At 47.0% G+C, this 25,269-nt stretch overlaps 1 protein-coding gene across 1 annotated transcript in view; it reads right to left on the bottom strand.

Annotated features, from left to right (window-relative positions):
• Nucleotides 1–25,269, bottom strand: part of LCORL (ligand dependent nuclear receptor corepressor like) — a 108,622-nt gene that overhangs the window by 11,653 nt on the left and 71,700 nt on the right. Inside the window, exons 4-5 of the mRNA XM_033959339.1 lie at nucleotides 20,754–20,880; nucleotides 917–1,001 (exon numbers count right to left, since the gene is read on the bottom strand). Of these exons, the coding sequence (XP_033815230.1) occupies nucleotides 917–1,001; nucleotides 20,754–20,880 (212 nt within the window). The remainder of the gene's footprint in view (nucleotides 1–916; nucleotides 1,002–20,753; nucleotides 20,881–25,269) is intronic.

Below are 25,269 nucleotides of genomic sequence, written 5' to 3'. Positions count from 1 at the left end.
CCATATGTTGAGAATATGCTGCCTGCTTGTCCTGGGATAAATTATTTTACAAAATATACTTAAATCTGAAAATTTATCATATTGTATAATGCTATAAAATATTTTGGGGGCGGGGGAATTATAAAGGTGGGCTACAGTTAACCCCCACCCTCTTCACTAAACAATAGTAGAGGTTTCTACTGCAGCTCAAATGCTCTGATGCTACATTTCTCTATATATTTTGTGGAAATAAAAAAAAAAGCTCAGTTATAATGTGGGTGCCTCTGTAAAAAAAAAAAAAAGAAAAAAACTACTTCAAAATAGCAGGTTAATTTTTTTAAATTCTACATTAGCGTAATGGTAGCTTTCTGAACCTAGGGATTAGGGTTACCAGTTACTGATGAATACAATTTCAGTTGTGTGCTACCACCTATCAGCCATGAGTGACAAAATGAAAATATAATAATTTTAAAAATAGTAATTAAAAAAGGTTCACTATAAAAAGTGTATACAAATTATAATTTTGTATAAGTAAATTAGACAATATTCAATGTATATTTCTTAAAGAATACCATTAAGATTTAATAGTAAAATTGTATAGCTACATTTCCTGAGCTCCTATATTAAAAGTTTCAGTTTACTGTTAGCATCATGAACTAAAGTTTGGTGACCGTTCAGATCTCATTTGTATAACAGAAAAAAAAAAAAGGTACTAGAAAGTAGAAACACAAGAACTTGGTCAACACTACAAAAGATATGTTAACATGTGAATTCTCTGCCATTAGTAAACTTGGAGCTCCTTTTACAAAGATGTGCTAAGCGTTTTAGTGCGCGCTAACCATGCGCTAAACGCTAATGCATGCATGTTAGTCTATGGATGTGTTAGCGCGTGTACATTTAGCGTGCACAGGGGGTTAGTCTCTAGAATATAGCTTACCTTAAATTACTGGATGAGTCATATGCATTTGGTGTTCCAGTTCTCAAATTGTTTTTCTTTGTAGAGAGATCTAGTACTCCTTCACCTGCAATGCATACACACATATTTGTAAAATGAAAATTAATGTTATAATATTGGTAATAAAGCTAAGTTGCCCAGCAATAGCAGTTGTAGTCAGATCAGGACACATTCTCATATATGAATGGCATTATCCAATGGAGCCCAGCATGGATGTGCTCCACAGCTTCAAATAGCTTTTTGAAGCAGTACCTTCCTGTCTATATGTGGCGCAGAGTCAGGGTAATTAAGGGCTAGATTCACAAAGGCCATGGATCAGATCCGATCTGTGAGCAATCCAATCCATGGCCGGGGGGCTGATTCACGAAATGCCCTCATGCAAATGAAGGCAGTCGGAATCACAACCCCAACCGACTGCATGGCTCGCTCTCCAGAGATCCCGACGCATGTGCAGACCATCTGTAGATGGTCTGAGCATGCACTGGCCTTCTGTGCCCAGCAGCAGGAAACAAAACTTTTTTTTTTACTTTAGGAAACATTTTTTGCGAGCCCGTAGTTTTAACCCGCTTTAAACCTGCGGGTTAAAACCAAGGGCTTGCACTGCGGGGAAAGGGCAGGAGAGTCGGGGAGAGTCAAGCAGGAGAATAGGGGAAGAGCAGGGTGGCAAGAAAGCAGGAGATCAGGGCAAAGCGGGGCAGCAGGAAATTCGCAACAGAGAGTTGGGGCAGAGAGCAGGAGAATCGGAGCAGAGCAGGGCGGCAGGAGAATTGCAGCAGAGAGCAAAATATTCAGGGCAGAGCAGGGCAGCAGGAGAATCGCAGCAGAGAGTCAGGGCAGAAGAGAGCAGGGCAGCAAGAGAGCTAGAGAATTGCGGTAGAGAATCAGGGCAAAACAGGAGATGCAGTCAGAAAGGACATGAGCGACTGGTCCCCAGCAGTTGCTTGTTTCTTGATCGGCCAGCCCAGTCGGTGTTCCAGTTTTGGTTTAGTGAATCGAGGCAGGAGGCAGCTCCTGATTGGTGAAACCCGACTTTAGTGCAGGAAGAGGCAGTCGGAGCATACCGCAAGTGATTTCCTTCACTCACTGGCACTCCGGCTGCCCTCTCCTGCCTCTCCGGCTGCCCTCTCCCGTCTCCCCTGCTAAAAACCGTATTTGCGGTTTTTCAACATTCGCGGGGTTCCTGGAACAGAACTCCCACGAACATCGGGGGAGTACTGATGTCATATTTGAAATGTGTATCCTGCCAGAGCTGGTGTTAAGACAGCAAGCTTGAGCTAGGACCTAACAGAGAGGAAAAGACTTTTTTGTTTGTTTGTTTACACCACAGCAAAGGCATAGGTTGGAGGGGGCAAAAGTGGGTGGGTGAAGAGGCTACAAAATAAACCCACTAGGACATTTGGGGGGGTGGGAAAAAATGCCCGATTGGGCGGGAAAATCAAATTGAAAAATCAATTCAATAAGTCAAATTGTATCAAAAATATTTTTTCCCTGAATTGGGCAGCACTGTACAAACAGTACAGACAATTGTTTTCCTAAATCATAGGGATTAAGGTGCCCAGGAAAAACATCCTGAACTTTTATTTGTCCAGATACTTGTTCAAGGCCTTTAGGTCAAGGAGAGGAAAGAAATATCTTGTCTTTGGGCGCCCAGGAAGTACTTGGAGTAAATACCTTCCTTTTTCCCTTTGGTAGAATAGGTTCAACCACATTGGCCTGCGAAAGAGAGGAGAGCTCCTGTAAAAGCAATTCTGGTACCAAGAGCTTCGGTTTGACACTCTCTGGGAGGGTGTGTGTGTGTGTGTGTGTTTGGGGGGGGGGGCATTTGGAGGAGATTTTTGTCAATGAAGGTTGGAGTAAATCCTTTCCTTTTCCCCCTTGGTAAAATGGGTTCAACCACATTGGCCTGAAAAAGAGAGGAGAGCTCCTGTAAAAGCAATTCTGGTGCCAAGAGCTTCAGTTTGACACTCTCTGGAAGGGGGTGGGGGCATTTGGAGGGGAGTTTTGTCAATGGAGGGTGTAACAAATGGAGGGTGTAATATTTCTCAAAAATGTAACACTTTCTTCCCCTCTATACTCAACCTCCAACCCCCACTATGCTGTTCCTTCCTTATATTAAGCTTTTTTGCAGCCTCTTTTTACTGCTTCCTTGAGACGCTTTACTTTTTGCAGCGATCCTCGGCGAACACAATATACAGGCACTTTGTTACTTATCTTCATTTTTTTATGGTATGTCCCAACCTTTTTCACCATGGACCCCTGACGAAGGGTTGTCCGAAACACGGACCGTGTCGGGTCCCTTGATTGGTAAAAGGGTTTATTTTTACTTATTTGCAATTTTAATTTTGGTACAATAAATTTTTGCCTGCAATCTTGTACACAGTCTGCAGTTTTGTTTGTTTCTCTTGCTTGGTTTTTTTCTGCAGACAAAGTTGGACTTTCTCCTTTGTTTTGTTGCCCTGACGTTACAAGGGTTATCTTTCCTGGTAAAAAATTCAGTCTCCCTCCTATTGGGAAGGTTGTCCGGCATGGCTACTTTTATTGTAGCTGTACTCTCCTGGATCCAGTCAAAAGCTCATCCTTTGCTTCAACTGGGCGTGCTGACTAGGACTTTTGAGCTCTAAGTTTCTCGGGACAGGAACGAGAGCACTGAGGCTGAAGAGTACAAGGAGGAGGAGGAAATCTATGCCTTAGAGAATAATAGGGTTTCCTCTGTCCAGTGATCGTGCCTTGATCTTGCACACCTGACAGAGGACCCTGCAGCAGGAGCATGGCCAAGAGAAATGACCTTGGTATTAGTTCTCTTCTTGATGAGGTCAGCAACTTCTCCCATCTTGTCACCAAAAAGAGTATTCTCCCCAGCAAGGGACATCTGCCAAACTCTCATAAAGCACTTGCTCCAGATTGAAAGTATGCAGTCAGGAGAATCTGTGCATTCCAATTCTTACACTGGGAGGCCCTGGAAGGACCGGTCAAAAGAATCATAGGCTGCCTGTGCCATGTGCATCCAACAATCCTGCTGCTAGGTTACTAGCTGACAAAGTTATTCAGCTTGCTCAGATAACAGAGTGTTTGCAAACTCTGTCACACTGTTCATCTCCATCCCTTCTATCTTGCTGCACCATATGCCTGGAATAGACTGCCTGAGTCAGTACGTCAAGATCCATCTCTGGAAGTATTCAAATCTAGGTTAAAAGCCCACTTATTTTAAGCTGCTTTTAACTCTTAACTCCTACTCATTTTCTAAAGTACCCATGTATGTTTTATCATTCCTTCTGTGAAAAAAACTCCTTAACCCCTGTTTGTTGTCCGTTTTTAATTAGATTGTAAGCTCTATAGGACAGGTATTGTCTCTAACACGTAATATATAGTGTTGCATACGTCTAGCAATGCTTTAGAAATTATAAATAGTAGTAGTCATTAAGGACACATGTAAGAGCTGGTTAAAAACTATGCAGGACATGAGCTTAGCATTCTGGAAAACATTTTTTCCCCAAGAGATTTTTCACAGACCTTGAATTGCTCCCCGAGGCCACAGAAGAGCGAGCCTTAGAGATTTTGGCCCTTTTGATGTGGATTTGATGACCATAGAATGGGTGTGGCAGCTTGAGTTTCTTAATCCAGGAGCCTTCTGGACAAAGAAGAGGGTCTCCTAATGTTTCACCTGAACCGACTTCAGGATGTTGTAAATGGGCACAAACACAGCTTCCTTGGAAGGGGAACCAAAATTAAGAATGTCCAATATTTTTGCCCTGGGCTTATCCTCAACTTTCAATGAAAATGGGATGGTCTGAGCCATATCCCAGACAAAACTGGCAAAGGAGGGTTCCTCAAAGGGAGACTCTCCCTTTCATGAGAAGGGGAGGGTCTGACAGAAGACTTAAGGGCCCCTAAACTGAGATAATCTCTAGCTCCAGGTCAAACTCCCATGAGTGATCTGAATCAGACTCAGGGCAATCTTTCTTCATGGGTTCAACTTTAGTTTTTCTGGACTAGTCCAGATTGGAGCGAGAGAGTGCTGAGAAAGAGAGCCCCTCCTAGCCCTCAATCAAGCTGCCTCTCCTGAGGAGCTAGGAAGGAGCACCATCTCATCCGGAGCAGACTCCAATGCCCACCGGGCCCACCAGCATCAAGGCTCATCCAACAGGCAGAGCATGAGTCCCTCCAAATTGTGCTAGGGTGGTACACAGTCAACAGCAATACCCTAGGAGTTTCAGCATTGTGCCAAGCCAAGATATGCTCTAGCTCCTCTTGTAAGAGAACCTGGAACGACTCATCAAGGGCAGGCATCAGGGAAAGATGAGCTGGTACTGGTGTGGGCAAACTAACGATATGACTAGTAGAACAAAGACCATGAGGAAGAGTGATAACAATGAAGGCTCCGTGAGGAGAGACAGAAAACAATGTCCTCACATGGAAAAGAGACAACCACCTTGGTCTAGTACACCATGTAGAGGCAGGAAGGTACGCACATATGCGGAGCCACTTCCAAAAGCTTGTATTAATAGAAGCAGGGGAATGCATCCATGCCAGGCTCCATTGAATGATGTCACCCATTTCTGAGAATATGTCATCTTGCATGTCCTTGGAGAAAATAAATTTACTTTTTTTCTACTCTATAAATCCCACAAAATTGTATTTGAGCAGCAAATTCAAGTTAAGGTTCTTTAAACTAGTCTAAAACAAGACCTCAATAAATTTTAATTAAATCTAAGAGTCAGCCCCAAAACTTAGGAGGCATCAGCTGAGACCTCTCTTGCTTCTCCTTTCTCTCTCTTTCAACACAAGTTTTTTGGGGGGAGGAGGGAGATCGTCTCCCAGATTAACAGCAGCTCTTTAAGAAACTGGATTCACTAAGGCTCTTTCCTGCATCTGTGGACAAAAACTTTAGTAAATCAGTTCTTTTGTGTGTTTGTAAATCACTGGCAGTAGCCAGTAGTTTCCCTTCTCAAGATATGCTGTCAGCTGTGACAGTACCACTTTAATAGGTGAAGCAAAGAGAAAACTACCTTGATTTCACAAACTACTATGGCTTAGGTCCCTATCAGTCTCTTTCTTCCATGCCACGCAGTCTCTCTCCTATCTCCTGTCCCCCCCCTCCAAACGACATTCACACAGTTTGTCTTCTACCTCTCCACTCCCAGCTTTCACCTAGTTTTCTCTTCAACCTTGCCCCTCTCCCCAACCTTCACTCAGTTTCTCTCTTGCTATCTCTCTGCTTGCCCTTACCTTAACATTTGCAGATCTGGTCTTCCAGTTCTGCACCGTAATTCAGTTCTCTGTAAATTTGAGCCATTCAGTGCAGGAGGTTCCGGAAGTCTCACAATTTCAAGTTTCATGGCACTTGAAACTGTGAGACTTCCGGAATCTTCAAATTAACAGGAAGCTGAATCCTGGTGAAGAACAGGGAGATGCAGTTTGTGAAGCAGCTCTGCAAAAGAAGATAATGATTAAATAACAAAAACAAAAAAACAAACACAACAACATTTGGAAGTATGAAATTCTGGGCAACAGATTACAATTTCTAGGTGCCATGATTAAGCGGTAGAATCCAGAGGGTAGTGGTTAACGGTACCCCCTCCAATACATCGGAGGTGACCAGTGGAGTGCCACAGGGATCGGTCTTGGGACCAATCCTTTTCAACATATACATAAGAGACCTGACTCAAGGGCTTCAAGGTAAAATAACACTATTCGCCGACGACGCCAAACTATGCAACATAGTAGATAACAACACCTTGCCCAACAGTATGAAACAGGACCTGCTCTTATTGGAACATTGGTCCTCGACTTGGCAGCTAGGCTTCAATGCCAAAAAATGTAAAGTCATGCACCTTGGCAGCAGGAACCCGTGCAGAACTTACACTCTAAATGGTGAGACCTTAGCTAGGACTAGGGCCAGAGCGTGATTTGGGAGTAATCATTAGTGAAGAAATGAAAACTGCCAAGCAGGTGGAGAAAGCTGCATCCAAAGCTAGACAAATGGTGGGATGCATCCGTAGAGGTTTCGTCAGCCGGAGGCCCGAAGTCATAATGCCCCTGTACAGATCCATGGTGAGACCTCATCTTGAATATTGTGTTCAATTCTGGAGACCACATTATCAAAAAGATGTGCGGAGAGTCGAGTCGGTTCAGCGAATGACCACCAGGATGGTCTCGGGACTCAAGAAAGCAAAGTTACTTACCGTAACAGATGTTATCCAGGGACAGCAGGCAGATATTCTTGACTGATGGGTGACGGCACCGACGGAGCCCCGGTACGGACAATTTTAGAGTGATTGCACTCTACTTAGAGTGCGATCACTCTAAAATTGTCCGTACCGGGGCTCCGTCGGTGCCGTCACCCATCAGTCAAGAATATGCTGCCTGCTTGTCCTGGGATAATCTTAAAATCAACAAACTGTTCTCAATATTAGATAACCTAACCAACACACGAACGAGATCACAAATGGCGACAACTCCTCTATTCCAACAGCCCCAGAACTAGCTATTTTAAAACAAAGATTTAATCCATACAAAACCAGCTACCGCTGCCCCTCCTACCCCTTCACCAATCTATCTAGACTAGCGGTCTCAAACTCAAACCTTTTGCAGGGCCACATTTTGGATTTGTAGGCACTTGGAGGGCCGCAGAAAAAATAGTTAATGTCTTATTAAAGAAATGACAACTTTGCATGAGGTAAAACTATAGTTTATAAATCTTTCCTTAATTGCTTCTGATAATTTCAGCTATACACACAGCTGAAAGCAGTGCAACATGCAAAAAGTGAAAAACTATCTAAAATCGTCTGTAGTACCTGAAGATTGGAGGGTGGCCAATGTTACGCTGATTTTTAAAAAGGGCTCCAGGGGAGAGCCGGAAAATTACAGACCAGTAAACCTCATTTTGGTGTCGGGCAAAATGGTAGAAAAATTGTGTAACACGTAGACAAGCATGTGATTTAATGAGACAGTCACCATGGGTTCAGCCGAGGGAGATCTTGCCTCACAAATTTGCTCGACTTCTTTGAAGGTGTGAATAAACATGTGGATAAAGGTGAGCCAGTTGATATAGTGTATCTAGATTTTCAGAAAGTTTTTGATAAAGTTCCTCACGAGAGGCTCCTGAAAAAATTAAAGAGTCATGGGATAGGTGGCAAAGTTCAGTTGTGGATTAGGAATTGGTTATCAGATAGAAAACAGCGGGTAGGGTTAAATGGTCATTTTTCTCAATGGAAGAGAGTAACAGTGGAGTGCCACAGGAGTCTGTACTGGGACTGCTGCTATTTAAACTTCTTTATAAATGATCTGGAAATTGGAACAACGAGTGAGGTGATTCAATTTGCAGATGACAATAAACTGTGCAAAGTTGTTAAAACGCATGTAGATTGTGAAAAATTGCAGGCAGACCTTAGGAAATTGGAAGACTGGGCATCTAAGTGGCAGATGAAATTTAATGTGGACAAATGCAAAGTGATGCACATTGAGAAGAATAACCTGAATCACAGTTACCGGATGCTAGGGTCCACCTTGAGGGTTAGCGCCCAAGAAAAGGATCTGGGTATCATTGTAGACAATACGATGAAACCTTTTGCCCAATGTGCGGCGGCGGCCAAAAAAAACAAACAGAATGCTGGGAATTATTAAAAAAGGGATGGTTAACAAGACTAAGAATATCATAATGCCCCTGTATTGTTCCATGGTGCAACCTCATTTGGAGTATTGCATTCAATTCTGGTCTCCTTATCTCAAGAAAGATATAGTAGCGCTAGAAAAGGTTCAATGAAGAGCGACCAAGATGGTAAAAGGGATGAATTCCTCTCGTATGAGGAAAGACTAAAATGGTTAGGGCTCTTCAGCTTGGAAAAGAGACAGCTAAAGGAAGATATGACTGAAGTCTACAAAATCCTGAGTGAAATAGAATGGGTACAAGTGGATTGATTTTTCATTCTGTCAAAAATTACAAAGACTAGGGGACACTCGACGAAGTTACAGGGAAATACTGCTAAAACCAATAGGAAGAAAATTTTTCACTCAGAACATAGTTAAGCTCTAGAACGCATTGCCAGAGGATGTGGTAAGAGCAGATAGCGTAGCTGGTTTTAAGAAAGGTTTGGACAAGTTCCTGAAGGAAAAATCCATAGTCTGTTATTGAGGAAGACATGAGGGAAGCCACTGCTTGCCCTATATTTGTAGCATGGAATATTGCTACACCTTGGGTTTTGGCAAGGTATTAGTGACCTGGATTGGCCACCATGAAAACGAGCTACTGGGCTTGATGGACCATTTGTCTGACCCAGTAAAGCTATTCTTATGTTCTTCACTTTCTGCATGTTGCACTGCTTTCAGCTGTGTATAACTGAAATTAACAGAAGCAATTAAGGAAAGATTTATAAACTATAAAGCACAGTTACTTACCGTAACAGGTGTCATCCAGGGACATCAGGCAGCTATTCTCACATATGGGTGATGTCATCTATGGAGCCCGGATGCGGATGCCTCATAGGCAGACTTGCTTGAAAAAACTCGAAGTTTCGAGTTGCCCGCACCACGCATGCGCCTTCCCGCCCAGCACAGGACGCGTCTCCTCAGTTCAGATAGCTAGCAGAGAAGCCAACCAGAGGAGGTGGGGGGGTTGTGAGAATAGCTGCCTGCTGTCCCTGGATAACACCTGTTACGGTAAGTAACTGTGCTTTATCCCAGGACAAGCAGGCAGGTATTCTCACAACCCACCCACCTCCCCTGGTTGGCTTCTCTGCTAGCTATCTGAACATGAGGAACGGTGGCATAAACCTTGGAAGGATGGGACCTTTTCAAGGAGGACTCAACCAGCAGGGATTGATGAGATAACTGAGAATTTTCAAACCCTTTGCGATGCACAGTCTTATATCAAAAGTCCAATTTTCCTGGAACAGCTGGTATGGAAAAGATAACACCTGTTACGGTAAGTAACTGTGCTTTATCCCAGGACAAGCAGGCATGATATTCTCACATGTGGGTGACCTCCAAGCTAACCAAAACAGGGCAGGTGGGAGGATGGCAATTTAGGAAAACAGATTTTGCAATACTGACTGGCCAAACCAGCCGTCACTCCTGGATAGAGTGTCCAGACAGTAGTGAGAGGTGAATGTATGAACCGAAGACCAAGTGGCAGCCTTACATATGTCCTCCATCGGAGTGGATCGGAGAAAAGCTATCGAAGCTGCCATTGCTCGGACCTTGTGACCCGTGACCCGACCCGGGGGAGGAAGGCCAGCCTGAGCGTAGCAAAAGGAAATGCAAGCGGCCAACCAGTTAGACAGAGTGCGCTTGGAAACTGGATGCCCTAATCGATTGGGATCGAAGGACAAAAACAATTGAGGGACCTTCCGATGAGACCTGGTGCGTTGAAGATAATATGCCAACGCCCTCTTACAGTCAAGCATGTGAAGCGCCGTCTCGCCAGGATGGGAGTGGGGCTTCGGGAAGAACACAGGAAGGACAATGGACTGATTGAGGTGGAAGTCAGAAACAACTTTAGGTAAAAACTTAGGATGGGTGCGGAGAACCACCTTGTCGTGATGAAAGACCGTGAAAGGAGGGTCCGCAACCAAGGCTTGCAACTCCCCAATCCGCCTGGCGGAGGTGAGGGCAATCAGAAACACCGCCTTCCAAGTCAGAAATTTCAAGAGGGACTTGTTGAGTGGCTCAAAAGGGGGTTTCATCAGTTGAGCCAGAACTGCATTCAAATTCCACACGACAGACGGAGGCTTAAGAGGGGGGCAAACCCTGAGTAACCCTTTCATGAAGCGTGTCACCAAGGGATGGAGTGACAGAGGGCGTCCCTCCAGAGGTTGGTGGAAAGCAGAAATCGCACTGAGATGAACCCGCACCGAAGTGGTTTTCAAGCCGGAGCGCGACAAATGAAATAAATATTCTAAAACCGAGGATACCGGAACTGATACCGGATCCAGGTGAAAAGACGAGCACCAGGTGGAAAACCTGGTCCATTTCTGCGCATAGCAAAGCCTCGTCGAGATCTTGCGGGAGGCTTCCAACACCTCCTTCACCGATTGAGACAGGTCCGGAGGAGTCAGGGAACAAGAAACCAGGCTGTCAGGTGCAATGACTGCAGATTGGGATGTAACATGGATCCTTGACTCTGAGACAGCAGAGAAGGAGAGACAGGCAGGGGAAGAGGCTCCCTGGCACTGAGCTGGAGCAGCAGGGAGAACCAGTGCTGACGCGGCCCACCGAGGTGCTATGAGGAATCATCGTGGCCGTGGACGATTTTAGGTGTACCAACGTTCGCATGATCAGAGGGAACGGAGGGAATGCATACAGGAACCTCCCTTCCCAGTCGAGTAGGAAGGCATCCGCTTCCAGACGGTCCTGCGAGTACATCCCGAGAACAATATAGTGGTAGTTTGTGTGTCTCCGGAGAGGCAAACAGATCCACCTGTGGCGTTCCCCAGCGAGCGAAGACCTCGCGTAGAACTGCTGAGTGTAGAGTCCACTCGTGCGGTTGCAGAAGTCGACTGAGTTTGTCCGCCAGGCAATTCCGTTCTCCTTGGAATGTAGACCGCCCGGAGGAAGATGTTCCGGGAGGCCGCCCACTCCCAGAGGCGAAGAGCTTCGGAGCAGAGGGGCCGTGACCCCGTTCCTCCCTGCTTGTTCACATAATACATTGCCACCTGATTGTCCGTGCGGACGAGGACCACCTGGTCCTGCAATATGTGAACGAAGGCTCGAAGTGCTAGGAAGATGGCCCGCAGCTCTAGCACGTTGATATGACACTTGACGGTCTTCTGCCGACCACAGGCCCTGCGTGCGAAGACCGTCGAGATGGGCTCCCCACGCGTACTCCGAGGAGTCCGTGGTCAGGACCTTGCGAAAAGGCGGAGTGCGGAACAATAGCCCCATGGACAGATTTGAAGAGTCTGTCCACCAACGCAGTGATTTTCCGCAAGGGCGGAGTCACCGAAATGAGGCGAGACACCGGGTCGCACTCCTGACGCCACTGGGACGCGAGGGTCCACTGAGGGATCCTCAGATGTAGCCTCGCAAACGGCGTGACATGTACCGTCGAGGCCATATGGCCCAGCAGCATCATCATGCGCTTGGCCGACACCCTCGATAGTTGAGAACCTGGCGGCTCATCCGTACCAAGGCTTCCAACCGCTGGGTCGGCAGGTAGGAGCGTAGGCGCACCGTGTCCAGCACCGCACCTATGAATTGAAGAGACTGCGACGGCCTCAACTGAGACTTTGGAAAGTTTATCTCGAACCCGAGAGTTTGCAGGAAGGCAATAGACTGTCGGGTCGCTGAGATAACCCCCTCCCTGGTCGGGGCTTTGATGAGCCAATCGTCCAGGTAAGGGAACACATGGAGTCCACGTGACCTGAGGGCTGCTGCAACCACCACCATGCACTTCGTGAATACTCGTGGGGACGCGGCCAGGCCGAAGGGCAGTACCCTGTACTGGAGGTGGAGGTCCCCCACCTGGAATCGTAAGAATCTTCGACAGGCGGGGTGCACCGGAACATGGGTGTATGCTTCCTTCAGGTCGAGGGAGCACATCCAGTCCCCTTCCTCCAAGAGGGGATACAAAACCGGGAGAGATAGCATTCGAAACTTCTCCCGGGCCAGGAATTTGTTGAGCTTCCTGAGGTCCAGTATGGGGCGCAGGTCCCCGGTCTTTTTTGGGACCAAAAAGTAGCGGGAGTAAAACCCCGTACCCCACTGGTCCTTGGGGACCGGCTCGACCGCCCGAAGCTTCAAGAGGGCTTTGGCTTCGGTTATAAGGGTCGGTAGCTGCGAACGGTTGCAGGGGACTAAACTTGGGGGACTGTCCGGCGGCGAAGACACAAAGTTGAGCGAGTAGCCCTCGGAGACGATCCGGAGCACCCAAGCGTCTGAGGTAATCCCGGTCCATGCCTCCCGGAAGGACCGAAGACGGCCCCCGATAGGAAGGGGTTCCTGTGAAAGTGCGGAGGGGAACCCGCCCCGTCCGCTCAGCCCGTCAAAAGGAAGGCGCGGGGCTTAGAAGGGCCCTGCGCCGGGGCTTGGGTTTGTCCCCCTCTGCCTCGCTGAGACGGACGTCTCGGAGGCGGTCTCGAGAAAGCCGGGGTCGACTTCTGAGGGTATCGGCGCGGCGGAGGCCGAAAGGGTTTTCTGCGGCGGGGGCCTAGGTTTGGGGCGGACCAGGGATGCTAGAGAGCGCTCCTGTTCCGACAAGCGCTTGGTCGCCGCATCCAATGACTCGTCGAATAACTCGGACCCCACACAAGGCAAGTCTGCCAGGCGTTCCTGCAGGTTTGGGTCCATGTCGAGGGTGCGAAGCCAGGCCAAGCGGCGCATGGCCACCGCGAGGGCCGACACCCTCGAAACCAGCTCAAAGGCGTCGTACACTGCATGGAATAGGTACAACCGCAATTGAGACAGGTTGGACATAAACTTATCGAATCCTGCTCTTTGGGAGTCCGGTAACGAGTTTCGATATTGAGGAAGGTCCTTCACCATACCACGCAAATAGGAGGAAAAGGTGAAGGCGTAATTTAGAACCCTGGTGGCCATCAGGGAATTTGAATAGAGGCGACGGCCAAACTTGTCCAGGGTCCGCCCCTCCCTGCCTGGTGGAACCGCCGCAGAAACCCGTGAGGGCTGTGATTTTTTAAGAGCAGACTCCACCAGAAGAGACTGGTGTGAGAGCTGCGCCTTATCGAACCCTTTAGGGGGAATCGTTCTATACTTCGATTCCATTTTTGAAGGCACAGACGTGACTGTAAGAGGGTTTGACAAGTTATTCAGCCAGGTTTGCAGAAGGACACTGTTGAGAGGGAGTCTAGGCACCTCCCTAGGAAGAGTGGGGAGGTCCTGTTCCTCCAAAAATTCTTTGGAATACCGAGAGCCTACCATCAGGTCAATCCCCAGGGCTTGGGCCATGTCCTGAACGAAGGATGAAAATGAGGACGGCCTAGCCTGGGGAGACGGGGTTCTCGACCGCCCCACCGAGGAGAGGGGGGAGGCCTCATGGGAATAATGAGGATCCCTAACCGATCCCGAATCCCAGGATCCCCTCTCGAGGGCCCTCGAGGGGGAAGGGGAAGTTATCCTCCTCGCAGAACCCTTGGGTGAGGACCCAGGGGTTCGTGGGACACTCTCCCGTTTCCTCGGCGAGGCGGCCCGGGAAGACTTCCCATGAGGTGAGCGGAGGAGCCTCGGGTTGTCGAGGCGCAACTCCGACACCTGCAGCGCCTCGCCCCCGAACGACGAGGAACGGTCGCGCCGAGGCGAGCCTCGGGGCCGCTTAGACTTCCTCGATCGACGCCCCGTCCGAGGGTCGCGTCGAGGGCGAGGCGTGTCTGGAAGACCCGGAGGAAGAGGAGGAAAGACGGCGCACTCTGCGCAACTTTTCTTTGGGCCTTACACTCCGCTCAGGGGGTTCCCCCGAGGTCGAGGTCCGGGGCGGGGCCGAGACCGAGGTGAACGGGGCCACCGTACCCGAGACCGAGGTCGCCGAGGCTGGGGCTCCCGAGGGAGCCGAGGCCGGGGCCTCCGAGACCGAAGGCGCCCCGGCCGAGGTCGAGGCCGCCGGAACCGCAGCACGCTGCAACACTTCCAGGGCTCCCGACAGCTCCGATGAGATCAAAGCTCGGAGGAGATCCTGGAAGGCCGGAATCCCCACGAAGGTGGGGAGTTCCGAGTCCGGGGCACACTCCCTGGAGGGCGACCTCGGTCTCGAGTATTCCCTCGGGGTGTGCGGAGTCGAGGTCCGATGCGGGGCCGGGTCGACCCACCCGCCTTGGCCTGACTCGAGGATGGCTTCTTTGCTGAAGGGGATGGAACAGAGGACTTACCCGAAGCTTGCTTCACTGACGACGCCTTCGAGGAAGAGGGCCGAGGCGAGGCCGAGGCCCCCGAGGACGCCGAGGCCGAGGTCAAGGCCGGGGCCGAAGCCGAGGCCGACGTCGAGGCCTTAGGCGGCGCGTCGACGGCGAACAATTCGGCCATTCTTGCCTTACGGCGACGGAGGGCCCTGTTTTGGAAGGTAGCACAGCGATCACACGAGTCTGTCGGATGTTCGGGCCCAAGACAGACAATGCACCACCGGTGAGGGTCAGTGATGGAAAGCAACCTTTCACACCGGCTGCACTTTTTGAATCCCGTAACAGGACGGGACATCCACGAAGAAAAAGAAGAAGGCCGGGAACGTACCGACGTCCCGCGGCCACGGATTCCGGGAGCCCCCGGAGCCCGAGGAAAAACGAAAGAAACCGAAAAGAAAAACAGCACCGCGAACTAATTCGAAGGGAAAACAAACTAAACGCGGCAGCTAGAAGGCAAAAACACTGGAGCTCAGATCCACAGGGCTTTCTTGCTCCGCGGAAAAATTTGAACTGAGGACCACGAGGTGGGATGCGCCCTCTAGTGGGCGAGAAGGCATGCACATGCGTGGTGCAGTGTGCAAACTTGAAACTTCAATCAAGTTTGCTTGAAAAGCTGTCCGCGCCGGGGCTCCGTAGATGACGTCACCCACATGTGAGAATATCATGCCTGCTTGTCCTGGGATAAAAGGTGTTTCCATGCAACGACCAAAAGACTGATTCAAAAGCTTATGAAGTGGAAGCTTAAGAGACTCTGCCGGAGGTTGAGGAAGATGCATGACTGAGATATTGCTTAGAATATTTGGAGCCAGTATCCAATTGAATATCCAAGTCCACAGCCATCTGTCATAGGAAAGACAAGAAAGATAGCTGATCTACCAATGCTTTGCCTCGATAAGGACGTCGAGGCAGCCTGTGTCTAAGAAGAAGTTCCGGCAGGGAAAAAGGCATCAAAAGGAACCTGGTGACTTGGACGAAGCAATCGAGACCGGAACATCCTCGAGGTCTGGCATCGGATACCTCGAACGAGGAATCAGTGGTCTGGTCGAGGTTGGAGTTGATCAAGACTTCGAGGAAGAAGGTCTGTCGTGAAACAAAGAACTATGCCTAGAAGGATGCCTCGATGAAGGCCTTGAATGTCGGTGAGAACTGTGTCTGGAACCAGATCTCGAGGATCGAGGAGACTTCGCCTCGGAGACGTGGGCAGCTGAAGCCGATGTACGAATAGGACTAGAGGCTGTAGATCGAAGCTCCAGAGGCTTGGTGGAGGAACCTCGATGCACTCTCAAAGACTCTGCTCCTTGCATAGAGTGTGAGGATTCTCATCGAGGCACTCGCAAAGAATCTGCTCCTTGCTTTACGTGCTTGGATGCCAGACCAGACACTCGCAGAGACTCTGCTCCCTGCAAAGAGTGTGTAAGTTCAGACTGGGGCAAAGGAAGAGGCTCGACCTCGCGGGACTCTGCTGAATGCCCAGGTTGGATAAGAGGAAGCAGTTTGGGTCCCATGTTAGTAAGGAACTGAATAAACTGCTTCTCTAACATGGTCTGGAAAGAAGCCGGCAAGGATGGAGGTTCCTTTGAGGTAGTGCAAGTGTGTTTCGACTTGGAAGTCTTAGACACTTTAATCACCACCGGCGGAACCGACTGCTGAGCTATCTGACCTGAGGAAACAGGGGAAGATACAACAGACGATGTCATAGCAAGAGCCGCTGCAAACGACAAAGATCTGACGAGGCTCGAGGTGGACGCAGTAGGCACAGAAGGAGCCTCGGTGGAAGTAGAGGCCGAAGATGCCTTCAAAGTCGAGGGATCAGTAGGAGACTCCATCTCGAAGAGCTTGTCCACCAAAATGCAACGACGCTTGAAAGCACGAAGCTGAAGTGTTTGGTAAGGCAGGCACGACCTAGTATGATGTTTTGGCCCAAGGCACTTGAGGCAGCGTCCGTGAGGGTCCGTAAGAGAAATTGCGCGCTGACACTTGCTACATCTCTTGAAGCCCATAACAGGCCGGGACATAGATGGAAAAATAGCAGTCGCTAAATTGAAGCCCTCAGGCTGCAGCCGAGCGGCCTGTTCCAGAAAACGAACGGAAGAAGAAAAAAATTTTTTTTTTTTTTAAATAAAATAAAAGAAATAAAATAAAACAGCGATTCGTGAGGAATAAAACACAAACCGCGGTTGAGAGAAGGCACAAAGTGAACGAAGTCAAAGACGAACGAGAGAAGGCACAAAGTGAAAAAGAGTCAAAGACGGACTTCTCGGCTCCGCGGAAAACTGAGAAGACGTGCCCTGTGCTGGGCGGGAAGGCACTCATGTATGCGCGGTGCGGGCGACTCGAAACTTGAGTTTCTTCAAGCAAGTCTGCTTGCGAGGCGTCCTATCCGGGCTCCGTCGATGATGTCACCCATATGTGAGAATACCTGGCTGCTTGTCCTGGGATAAAGATATTTGCCGTTTACAACTGATACAAAATACAGCCATTATAAATATTACTAACAAAAAGAAATTTGATCATGTTACTCCTCTGCTGAAAAGTGCACATTGGCTACCAATATCACATCGAATTATATATAAAATAGCTATTCTTTCTTTCAAGACACAAAATACTAATGAACCGGCCTTTATTCACAAACTCCTTATTCCACATGAACCCTCAAGAGTCTTAAGATCTTCATCACAACATACCATCCCTGAAAATCATCAGCACATGTCGGACAACCTCATTTGCAATTACGGTCCCCACAGCATGGAATTCCCTACCATTTCATATCAGGTCAGAAAAAAAATCTAGATAAGTTCTTTTCCGTGATGCATATAACTGTTGAAAAGGTCATTTAATAATCTGCACTCCCTTGCTTCCCTATTGTGGTTTACCTTTCTTGTTCTCTTTACTTTTAAATTGTAGCTCTCCCCACTTTCCTATTGTTTCACATGTGTGATGTATTGTTTAGTCTGTACTTATTTGTTCATTGTTTTCACCTCTTTTATATAAATTGTAACACGCTTAGAAAACTTGATTTGCATTTTATCAAAATTTTAATAAACTTGAAACTTTACCAAAAAGAATCTGGCCCTTGAAAGGAAGTCTGCTTAAAATGGCCTTTGAGGCAGCTTCCCCAGCTCAAAAACGGATCCAGAGTCCAGCACATAGATATTGCATAAGCAGAGACATTACTAAGAACTCGTATCAGATCATAAAGGGCATCCGCCACACAGTCCACACCATCTATCACCAGCGGAGGACAAGCATGCACCTCCACAGAGGACGTACTGCGCAAATTGGTAAAACAGGCTTACGCCGGAAAGGAAGTGGCTGCCACTTTGATACCTAGAGACCACTATAAAAGTCTTTTCCAACATAATATCCACCCTGCGATGAAGAGCGTCCTTAAGCATCACTCCCCCCATCACTAGAGAGGACTGTGTGTCAGATAACCTGTACCATGGAGGAATCTACTTTAGGCTATTCAAAAACCTGCTGAAAATTAGGAGCCAGGACATAGCATTAGAAGGTTGGAAAAAGCTTTTTAGAGCAGTGGTTCCCAACCCTGTCCTGGAGGACCATCAGGTTTTCAGGTTAGCCCTAATGAATATGCATGAGAGACATCTGCATATAATGGAGGTGCCAGGCATGCAAATCTACTCAATGCATATTCATTAGGGCTATCCTGAAAACCCGAATGGCCTGGTGGTCCTCCAGGACAGGGTTGGGAACCACTGCTTTAGAGTATCACATTGTTCTGAAACCAGATCAATGAGCTGTGGATGGGATGAGAACAGTCTATGACCAAAGCCTGAGAAGTGGAAGTGGAGAATCCAATTTGAGCTCTTTCAGAACATCAGCAATAAAAAGGTGGACAGAGCCATGTTTAAAAAGTCTGCAGATATTGTTTGTTGTTTCTCATGTTATGCATCTCTGATTGTATTCTTGTGTGAGCATTTTATGTTCTATCAAAAATTTTCAATAAAAATTTTGAACTAAAGAAAAAAAAAAAATAAAATAAAGTCTGCGGATAGAAGATCAGAACCCAAATCTGGACTCTCAGGGCAGCCGAGGTAACTAGTCCTGGCAAGGGTATCAGCCTTATCCAATATAGAAGCAGTGTCAGGAAACAGAAGAGGTATAAAATCTGAATGGCAACTACTGCAATCGAGGTCTGCCACAGTCAGACAAGAGGGCTCCCGAACAGGAAGCTCCACTACCAGTACAACAGGCTTATAAAGACCCAAGGTGCCCGCCGGCTGCATCAAATAAGCAGAGTCTAAAGAATAAGCTATCCTGAGAAGCCAAATAAAATCCAACAAAAAGTCATACCCCGCAACCATGGCAGGGCTCTGTTGAGGCATATGCACCGCACCAAATCTCTATACTCAGAATGAGGCGTTTTGCGCCAGGCTCCAGAACGGCCTCTGGGCAAAAATTATCCTAAGTCACAGACCCAGGCGAGCTCCCCAGCCCTAGAGTACCTGGAGGAAACAAAGTCTGAAGCCCCAGCTCCCTCCCCAGCGTGCTACGGCATGAGGTACACAGTTGCTGATCTGATTGGTGCAATCAATGCGCACATCCAATAGAGTAGGGGCTGGTGAGTCCATCCCAAATTATTTTTAAGCAAATCTAAGGGTATTGAGGCAGAAATAAAACTTTGAAAAAAAAGATAGTTTAAAATCCAAAATGGCCACCACCAGCAAATTTGCACTAAAAATGGCAAAAATAGACAAAATCCCAAACTAAAAAATAGCAATTTGGGGTCTGGGAAGGTGGAGGACCTGAACCGTACTCTCAGAAACTGTGAAAATGACTTTAAAATCATTTTACAAGCCACCCCTGAAGTTTCCATAGGAAACAATGGAGGTTTACTCACAGTTATGTAGTGCCAGACTGTCAGCAGTTTTAAATATAATTAGGATGGAGGAAAATGATTTTCTGACTCAAACAGCTCCAAATGGACCAGACTTGAGATCTTTGGACTGCTAGTTTGCCAGACTCCAATTGTGACCCCCAAGGATCCTCGTCCACACAGTCAGGGGCGGAAAAAACAGCCTGCGCCTTGAAACCCAGGGGTTTCACTCCAGATACACACAGCCTGCGCTTAAAACCCGTGAAAGTCAGCAGATAAGTGAACTTCCAGGAGAAGGATCCCAGAGTTTAAGAAGGATGGCACACAGCAGGCTGGCTCCACAGATTCACCAGAGTTTCTCTGGGAAGCAGCAGTCCAGCTCTGTGGGACTGTGTCATTTCCTCTGACAGTGGACCATCGGAAGGGGTCTCAAGGCTCTAAAGCCACAGAACAAAACAAACTAAGCGAAAAAAATAAGAAGCAGAGCAACTGCAAAAGACTTCTGCACGGATTGTTTGCAGAAATTGAAACTGGATATGTTTCTAGCTCCCAGGCTAAAGGGGTGGTGCATGTGCTCAGAAAAGTGTTTGGATTTCTGCAACTCCTGGATTGCAGGTTGTGATTGAACACCTAGCGTATGGAATCCAGAAGGGACATAACAGAATTAATTGTTCAATAAAACAAACAAATCTTTACATCAAATAGAAATAGAAAACTTGGGCAAGATAGAAAGCTGACCTAATCAACTACTCCAAAATATTAAGCCCAGAATTTTCAGTTGAATCAGACATTCATCTGGAGTCAATAAAGAGAACAAAATTGAAGAGACTTGATTAGACTCTTTCCCATCAGAATCTATATAATGTATCAGAGTCTAACTCATCCAAAATTTTCTCCATAGGAAAAGTGATGGACAAACTGAGGAATCTGAAGGTCCACTGATGAGGGGAAACTTTTTTCTAAAGGGCGGTAGTCTTTTTCCTAAGAATGTATCCTGTTTCTTTTTCAAAATGAATTAAAGGATATGCTGGACAAATGACCTGAAGCATTACGGTTTCAGAAACATACAAACCTGTGGTTTTATACTTTGAAAAATATTTAAATTGATTAAAAATATATTAAACATTTCAACTACTACCTTTCCTTTGAAAGAGTGCATTTAAGTAACTCTCTGCTTGGCATTCAATCTTCTCTGTGTTGTACTGGCCCTGAGATGTTGGCTCCTCTCCAGCTGTTGATTGTAAAAATCCTAGATGTGTTTGATCCTAAGGGGAAAAAAAGAGAGATAAAAGGGCAATGGAATTTAAAAACTACTGCACTTAGGATATTAATAATCATATGTCAAATTAATCAAATGTTGTTTAGACCCTACCTAGGACAGGCACCTTTCACGTTAAGGTTTTCTATCCCTCAATTTCATTTTGCTTAGTTTTATAGGATTGTTTTCCACCAGACGTGTAGCAAAAGTGGTGTGCAAGGGATGCAGGGGCTCTTCCAAATGGATTTTGAATAAAATGGCACCTACTGTATGTGGATTAACCCTTCAGCTTCACACTGAAACCCATTTTACAAAAAGTCTGTTCCTCCTGACATCAAAACCTGGCTACGCTTCTGTTTTCCAAAACTGAAAGGAATCTAATAAGGTGCACTACACTTTAGAAATAGTCAGTGCCTTGTAAAATCTACATATCCTTGTACTGACTTCAGAATGTGAAAAATGTTACAATTCAAAATGCATAAAAGTTAGAGGCAAACCAAATTTTATTTTTTATGCCGAAATTGACCCAAATCCATATTCAGTGTTATTTTGGTTTCAGCCAAAAATACTTGTGCATTTTGAGCTGGAGCTAAAACTATATGTTTAGCTCCCACTTCCTTCCAACTGTAACCCCTCCCCCCAAACCAAAAAGAGTTTCCTCCCAAGCCCACCCCCTCCTGGAACAACCTTGTCACTAGTGGGTAGTGGGCACAGGAGCGCTTCCACTTTCTCCTGCGCACAGTCAACTCCAAGTCAAAATGGTTTCTGGGAGTTCCAGCAGCAATCTTCTTGTAAGACTGTTGATGGAGGTCCTAGCAGCCATTTTGAGACTGGAGCCAGCATGGGAAAGAGCAATCTTAAAATGGCTACCAGATCCTTCAGTAGCGGTCTTGCAAGACTGCCGCTGAAAGTCCTGGACACCATTTTGACCAGGAGCCAGTTGTGTAGAGGAGCAAGTGAGGACATTCCTATGCCCAATATCCACCAATGACAAGGTATGCCTAATGACACTCCTATGGCCCAATATCCACTAATGACAAGGTAAGCCTAGGAGGGGGGCTATTGCTGAGGAAGAAGGGTGTGTGGCTCTTTTTGGTCACATGGGAAGAGAGAGAGGAAGGGATGTTGGAAGGGGGCAATTTTGGTTTTTGCCAAAATTAAGCAGCCAATTTCAGCTGCAGATTGGTTTTGGCAGAAACCATAGATCCTGTTTTTGGTCATGCTCTAATAAAAGTAAAAATTAATTTCTCTTATCTAGACCAGTGTTTTTCAACTTTTTTACACCCATGGACCGGCAGAAATAAAAGAATTATTTTGTGGACTGGCAAACTACTAGGACTAAAATTTAAAAACCCCATCTCCGCGAGCTTGGTTCCCGCAAATCATCTGATCCCATCCGCACAAGCCTCAGTTATGATTTTATATTGAATGTATTTTATTAAAGTATAAAAAGAAATAATATTCTGTACAATTGTCATTTTATAAATACAAATAATACAGAGCAAGGATCAACAAAACCCTGTCTCCCCTCCCCTTCACATATATCCCCTCTATTATCAAGAAAACTGAACAAGCCAAATTATTACAGAGTGCTACACAGAATAATGCAGTCACACATGACAGGAATAGTGTTAGGGGAATGCAACTAGGGCAACTGCCCCCCTGGTCAGAGAGCACCCTAAGCCAGCTGAAAGCTAAAGAAGCACTGCCTGGGCTTTGCAGTCCCCAGTTAAGTCTAACACCAGCTCTAGCAGGATATATATTTCAAATCTGATATATTCTAATCACAAAATAGAAATAAAATTATTTTCTTCTACCTTTTGCCATCTCTGGTTTCTGCTTTCATCTTCTTTTCACTCTCTTCCCTCCGTCTGCCCTCTCTGTCTCTTCAATCCAGCATCTGCCCCTTCTATCCACTGTCTGCCCTCTCCCCCTTCCATATGGTATCTGTCTTCTTTCTATGCCCCTCTCCCCTCTCCATCCAGCCTGTGCCCCCTCTCTCCTTTTTACATGATTCATTCCAGCTTCACTGCTCTCTTCATTTTTATCTCTCCTACACCAGATCTAGCATCGTTGTCCCTCTCTGCTTATTTCTCTGCTGACCCCTTCCCATCATCAATTTCTCTACTTTCTCATGCCTGTCTCTCCCCTCCCCTCCTCTAATCTCCCTGCCAGCTGTTTCCTTCCTTTTTTTCCTTCTCCCTTCCCTCCTCCTCCTGTCCAGCAGTAACTCTCTTCCCTTCCTCCCCTCCCAGCAGCATCTCTCCTTCTCCTTCCCTCCAGTTCCAGTAACAGCTGTCCCTTTTTTTCCCTTGCCCAGCAGCTTCCCAGACTCCTTTCGCTCCTCCCCTCCCAGCAGCATCTCTCCTTATCCTTCCCTCCAGGTCTAATAGCTGTCCCTTTTTTCCCCTTGCCCAGCAGCTTCCCAGCCTCCAACAGTGGCTTTCTCCCCTCCCAACAGCTCTCCTTACTTGCCAACACAGCGATTCAGGAAGGCAGCCTCGGGTCCTCTGTTGGATCACGCCGCCTCTGAGGAAAGAGGAAGTTGCATCATCAGAGGCGGCTGCGACTCAGCAAAAGCCCCAAGGCTGCCTTCCTGAATCGCTGCGCTGGTAAGAAGGGGGGCTGCAGAGAGGGGAGAAAGCCACTGTCGGAGGCTCCCCTTGATCTCTCCGGCCCAGCTGAAAATAACTTGTCGATCTTGCCGGCCCTGTGCGGACCAGCAGGAAATTGAACTTAATCAATCTCATCGGCCCTGCGCAGACCGGCAGAAATTTCCTGTGGACCGGCGGTTGAAGAACAGTGATCTAGACAACAAGGTACACTTTCAATATAAAACAATTATAACATTCAAAAAAATTAAGAAAATACAATAAAAAGTCTTATTGCACAAATTTGCATATCCTTTGTCATAGCAAACCCAAATAGGCTATGTTTCCTAAACCTTCATTAAGACATAAATACAGCCCAACCTGTGTCCAATCACAGCAGCTATAGTTGATGAGAAGTTACTGTACATAGATAAGTCACATTTATGACTAAATTTTAAAGCTCAAAAGTCAGGAAACAGACCTATACACAACATCCAGCATTTCACTTCCTTTTCCATGCCACGCCAGGTCCAGCACTCAGTATCCTATCTGCTCCCTGACAAGAAATGCATTAAGGGTAACATGATCATTTATTTTTTTCATCAAAACAGGACATCTATTAACTGTCAGGACCGCCCCCAATCCCACCAGAATTGATGTCGGGGAGAAGGCTTCTGGGCTGTGCCTGGACTTGCCTTTCCAGCTGTTGTTACAGCGACAGGTGGGTAAGCAGGGAGATTACCATTCTCCCGCAATCGCCTGTCCCATTGTCCCCATACACAGCTTCAGGACACCATCGCTGAAAACGGGACATTTCAGTGTCTTGAAGCTGTGCATGGGGACAACGGGACAAGGGATCATAAAAAGGGACGGGGAGGGGAAGGGAGAGGCTGGTCAAAGAACCAGGTGTACCCTTCTGTCCCCCCTCCCCACCAATAGCTCCATACATTTAATCCACTTTTCCTGCAATGACTTTAATCCCTTCAAACCAGAACACAGCAGCTTCCTTGACATCTTCATCATTTGAAAACCACTGTCCAAAGAGAGATTTCTTCAAAACTCAGAACAGGAAATAATCCTAGGTCATGACTATAGGGTGGATGATTCAGCTGCTGAAACCCATATTCACAGATGGCAACCTGCGTTTGTTGTGACGTGCACCAACGCATTGTGAAAAAGCAACACACCTGCTGTGAGTTTTCCTCTTTTCTCCTTGATTAACTCTCGCAAAGTGATCATTGTGTTGGCATAACTCTCCCTGGTTATGGTCGTCTTATGTGGCATGAACTCCAAAAGCAAAAGACCTTCATCATCCCAGAAGACAGCTGTCGTGACTCTGCCAGCAGATTTTTCTGTCTATGAAAACAAACCCCAAAAGGAAATAGGTCTCCAGCTTCTGCCAAGGCTGTGCAGTTCTAATTGTCACAGCCTAGAAACTTTGTGGTTCTTGCCCAAAGGAATGCAAGGACCCCTCACAAGCCATTAAGGCTTTCAGTAACCTTTTTTTTGCCTTAAGGTTACAGAGACAGCCAGCCCCTTAACTAGCACAACCAGTCTCAGCCTAACTTCCTTTAAACCCCATTGGTCTCCATAGCCCATTGGTCAGAATCAACATTTCCCTCTTTAAAGTCCATAGATTTTTCCTGGTCTAAAAAAGTCTTCATTATCAGACGCTTCCCTCATGAATTCATTTAACATTTCAGCTTCCATAAAGTTAGATCTGACCTGGGTGTTAGGCTGAGGTATACTACTGCATGTCCAGTGTGGGCTGCCTCCTCTCTGAGCACTGCTGCTGGTCCCTATAA

The sequence above is a fragment of the Geotrypetes seraphini genome, chromosome 1 (assembly GCF_902459505.1).
Source record: "Geotrypetes seraphini chromosome 1, aGeoSer1.1, whole genome shotgun sequence".
Taxonomy (NCBI): domain Eukaryota; kingdom Metazoa; phylum Chordata; class Amphibia; order Gymnophiona; family Dermophiidae; genus Geotrypetes; species Geotrypetes seraphini.
The sequence above is the reverse complement of the archived record's forward strand: the minus strand, read 5'-3'. Positions and strand labels throughout refer to the sequence as shown.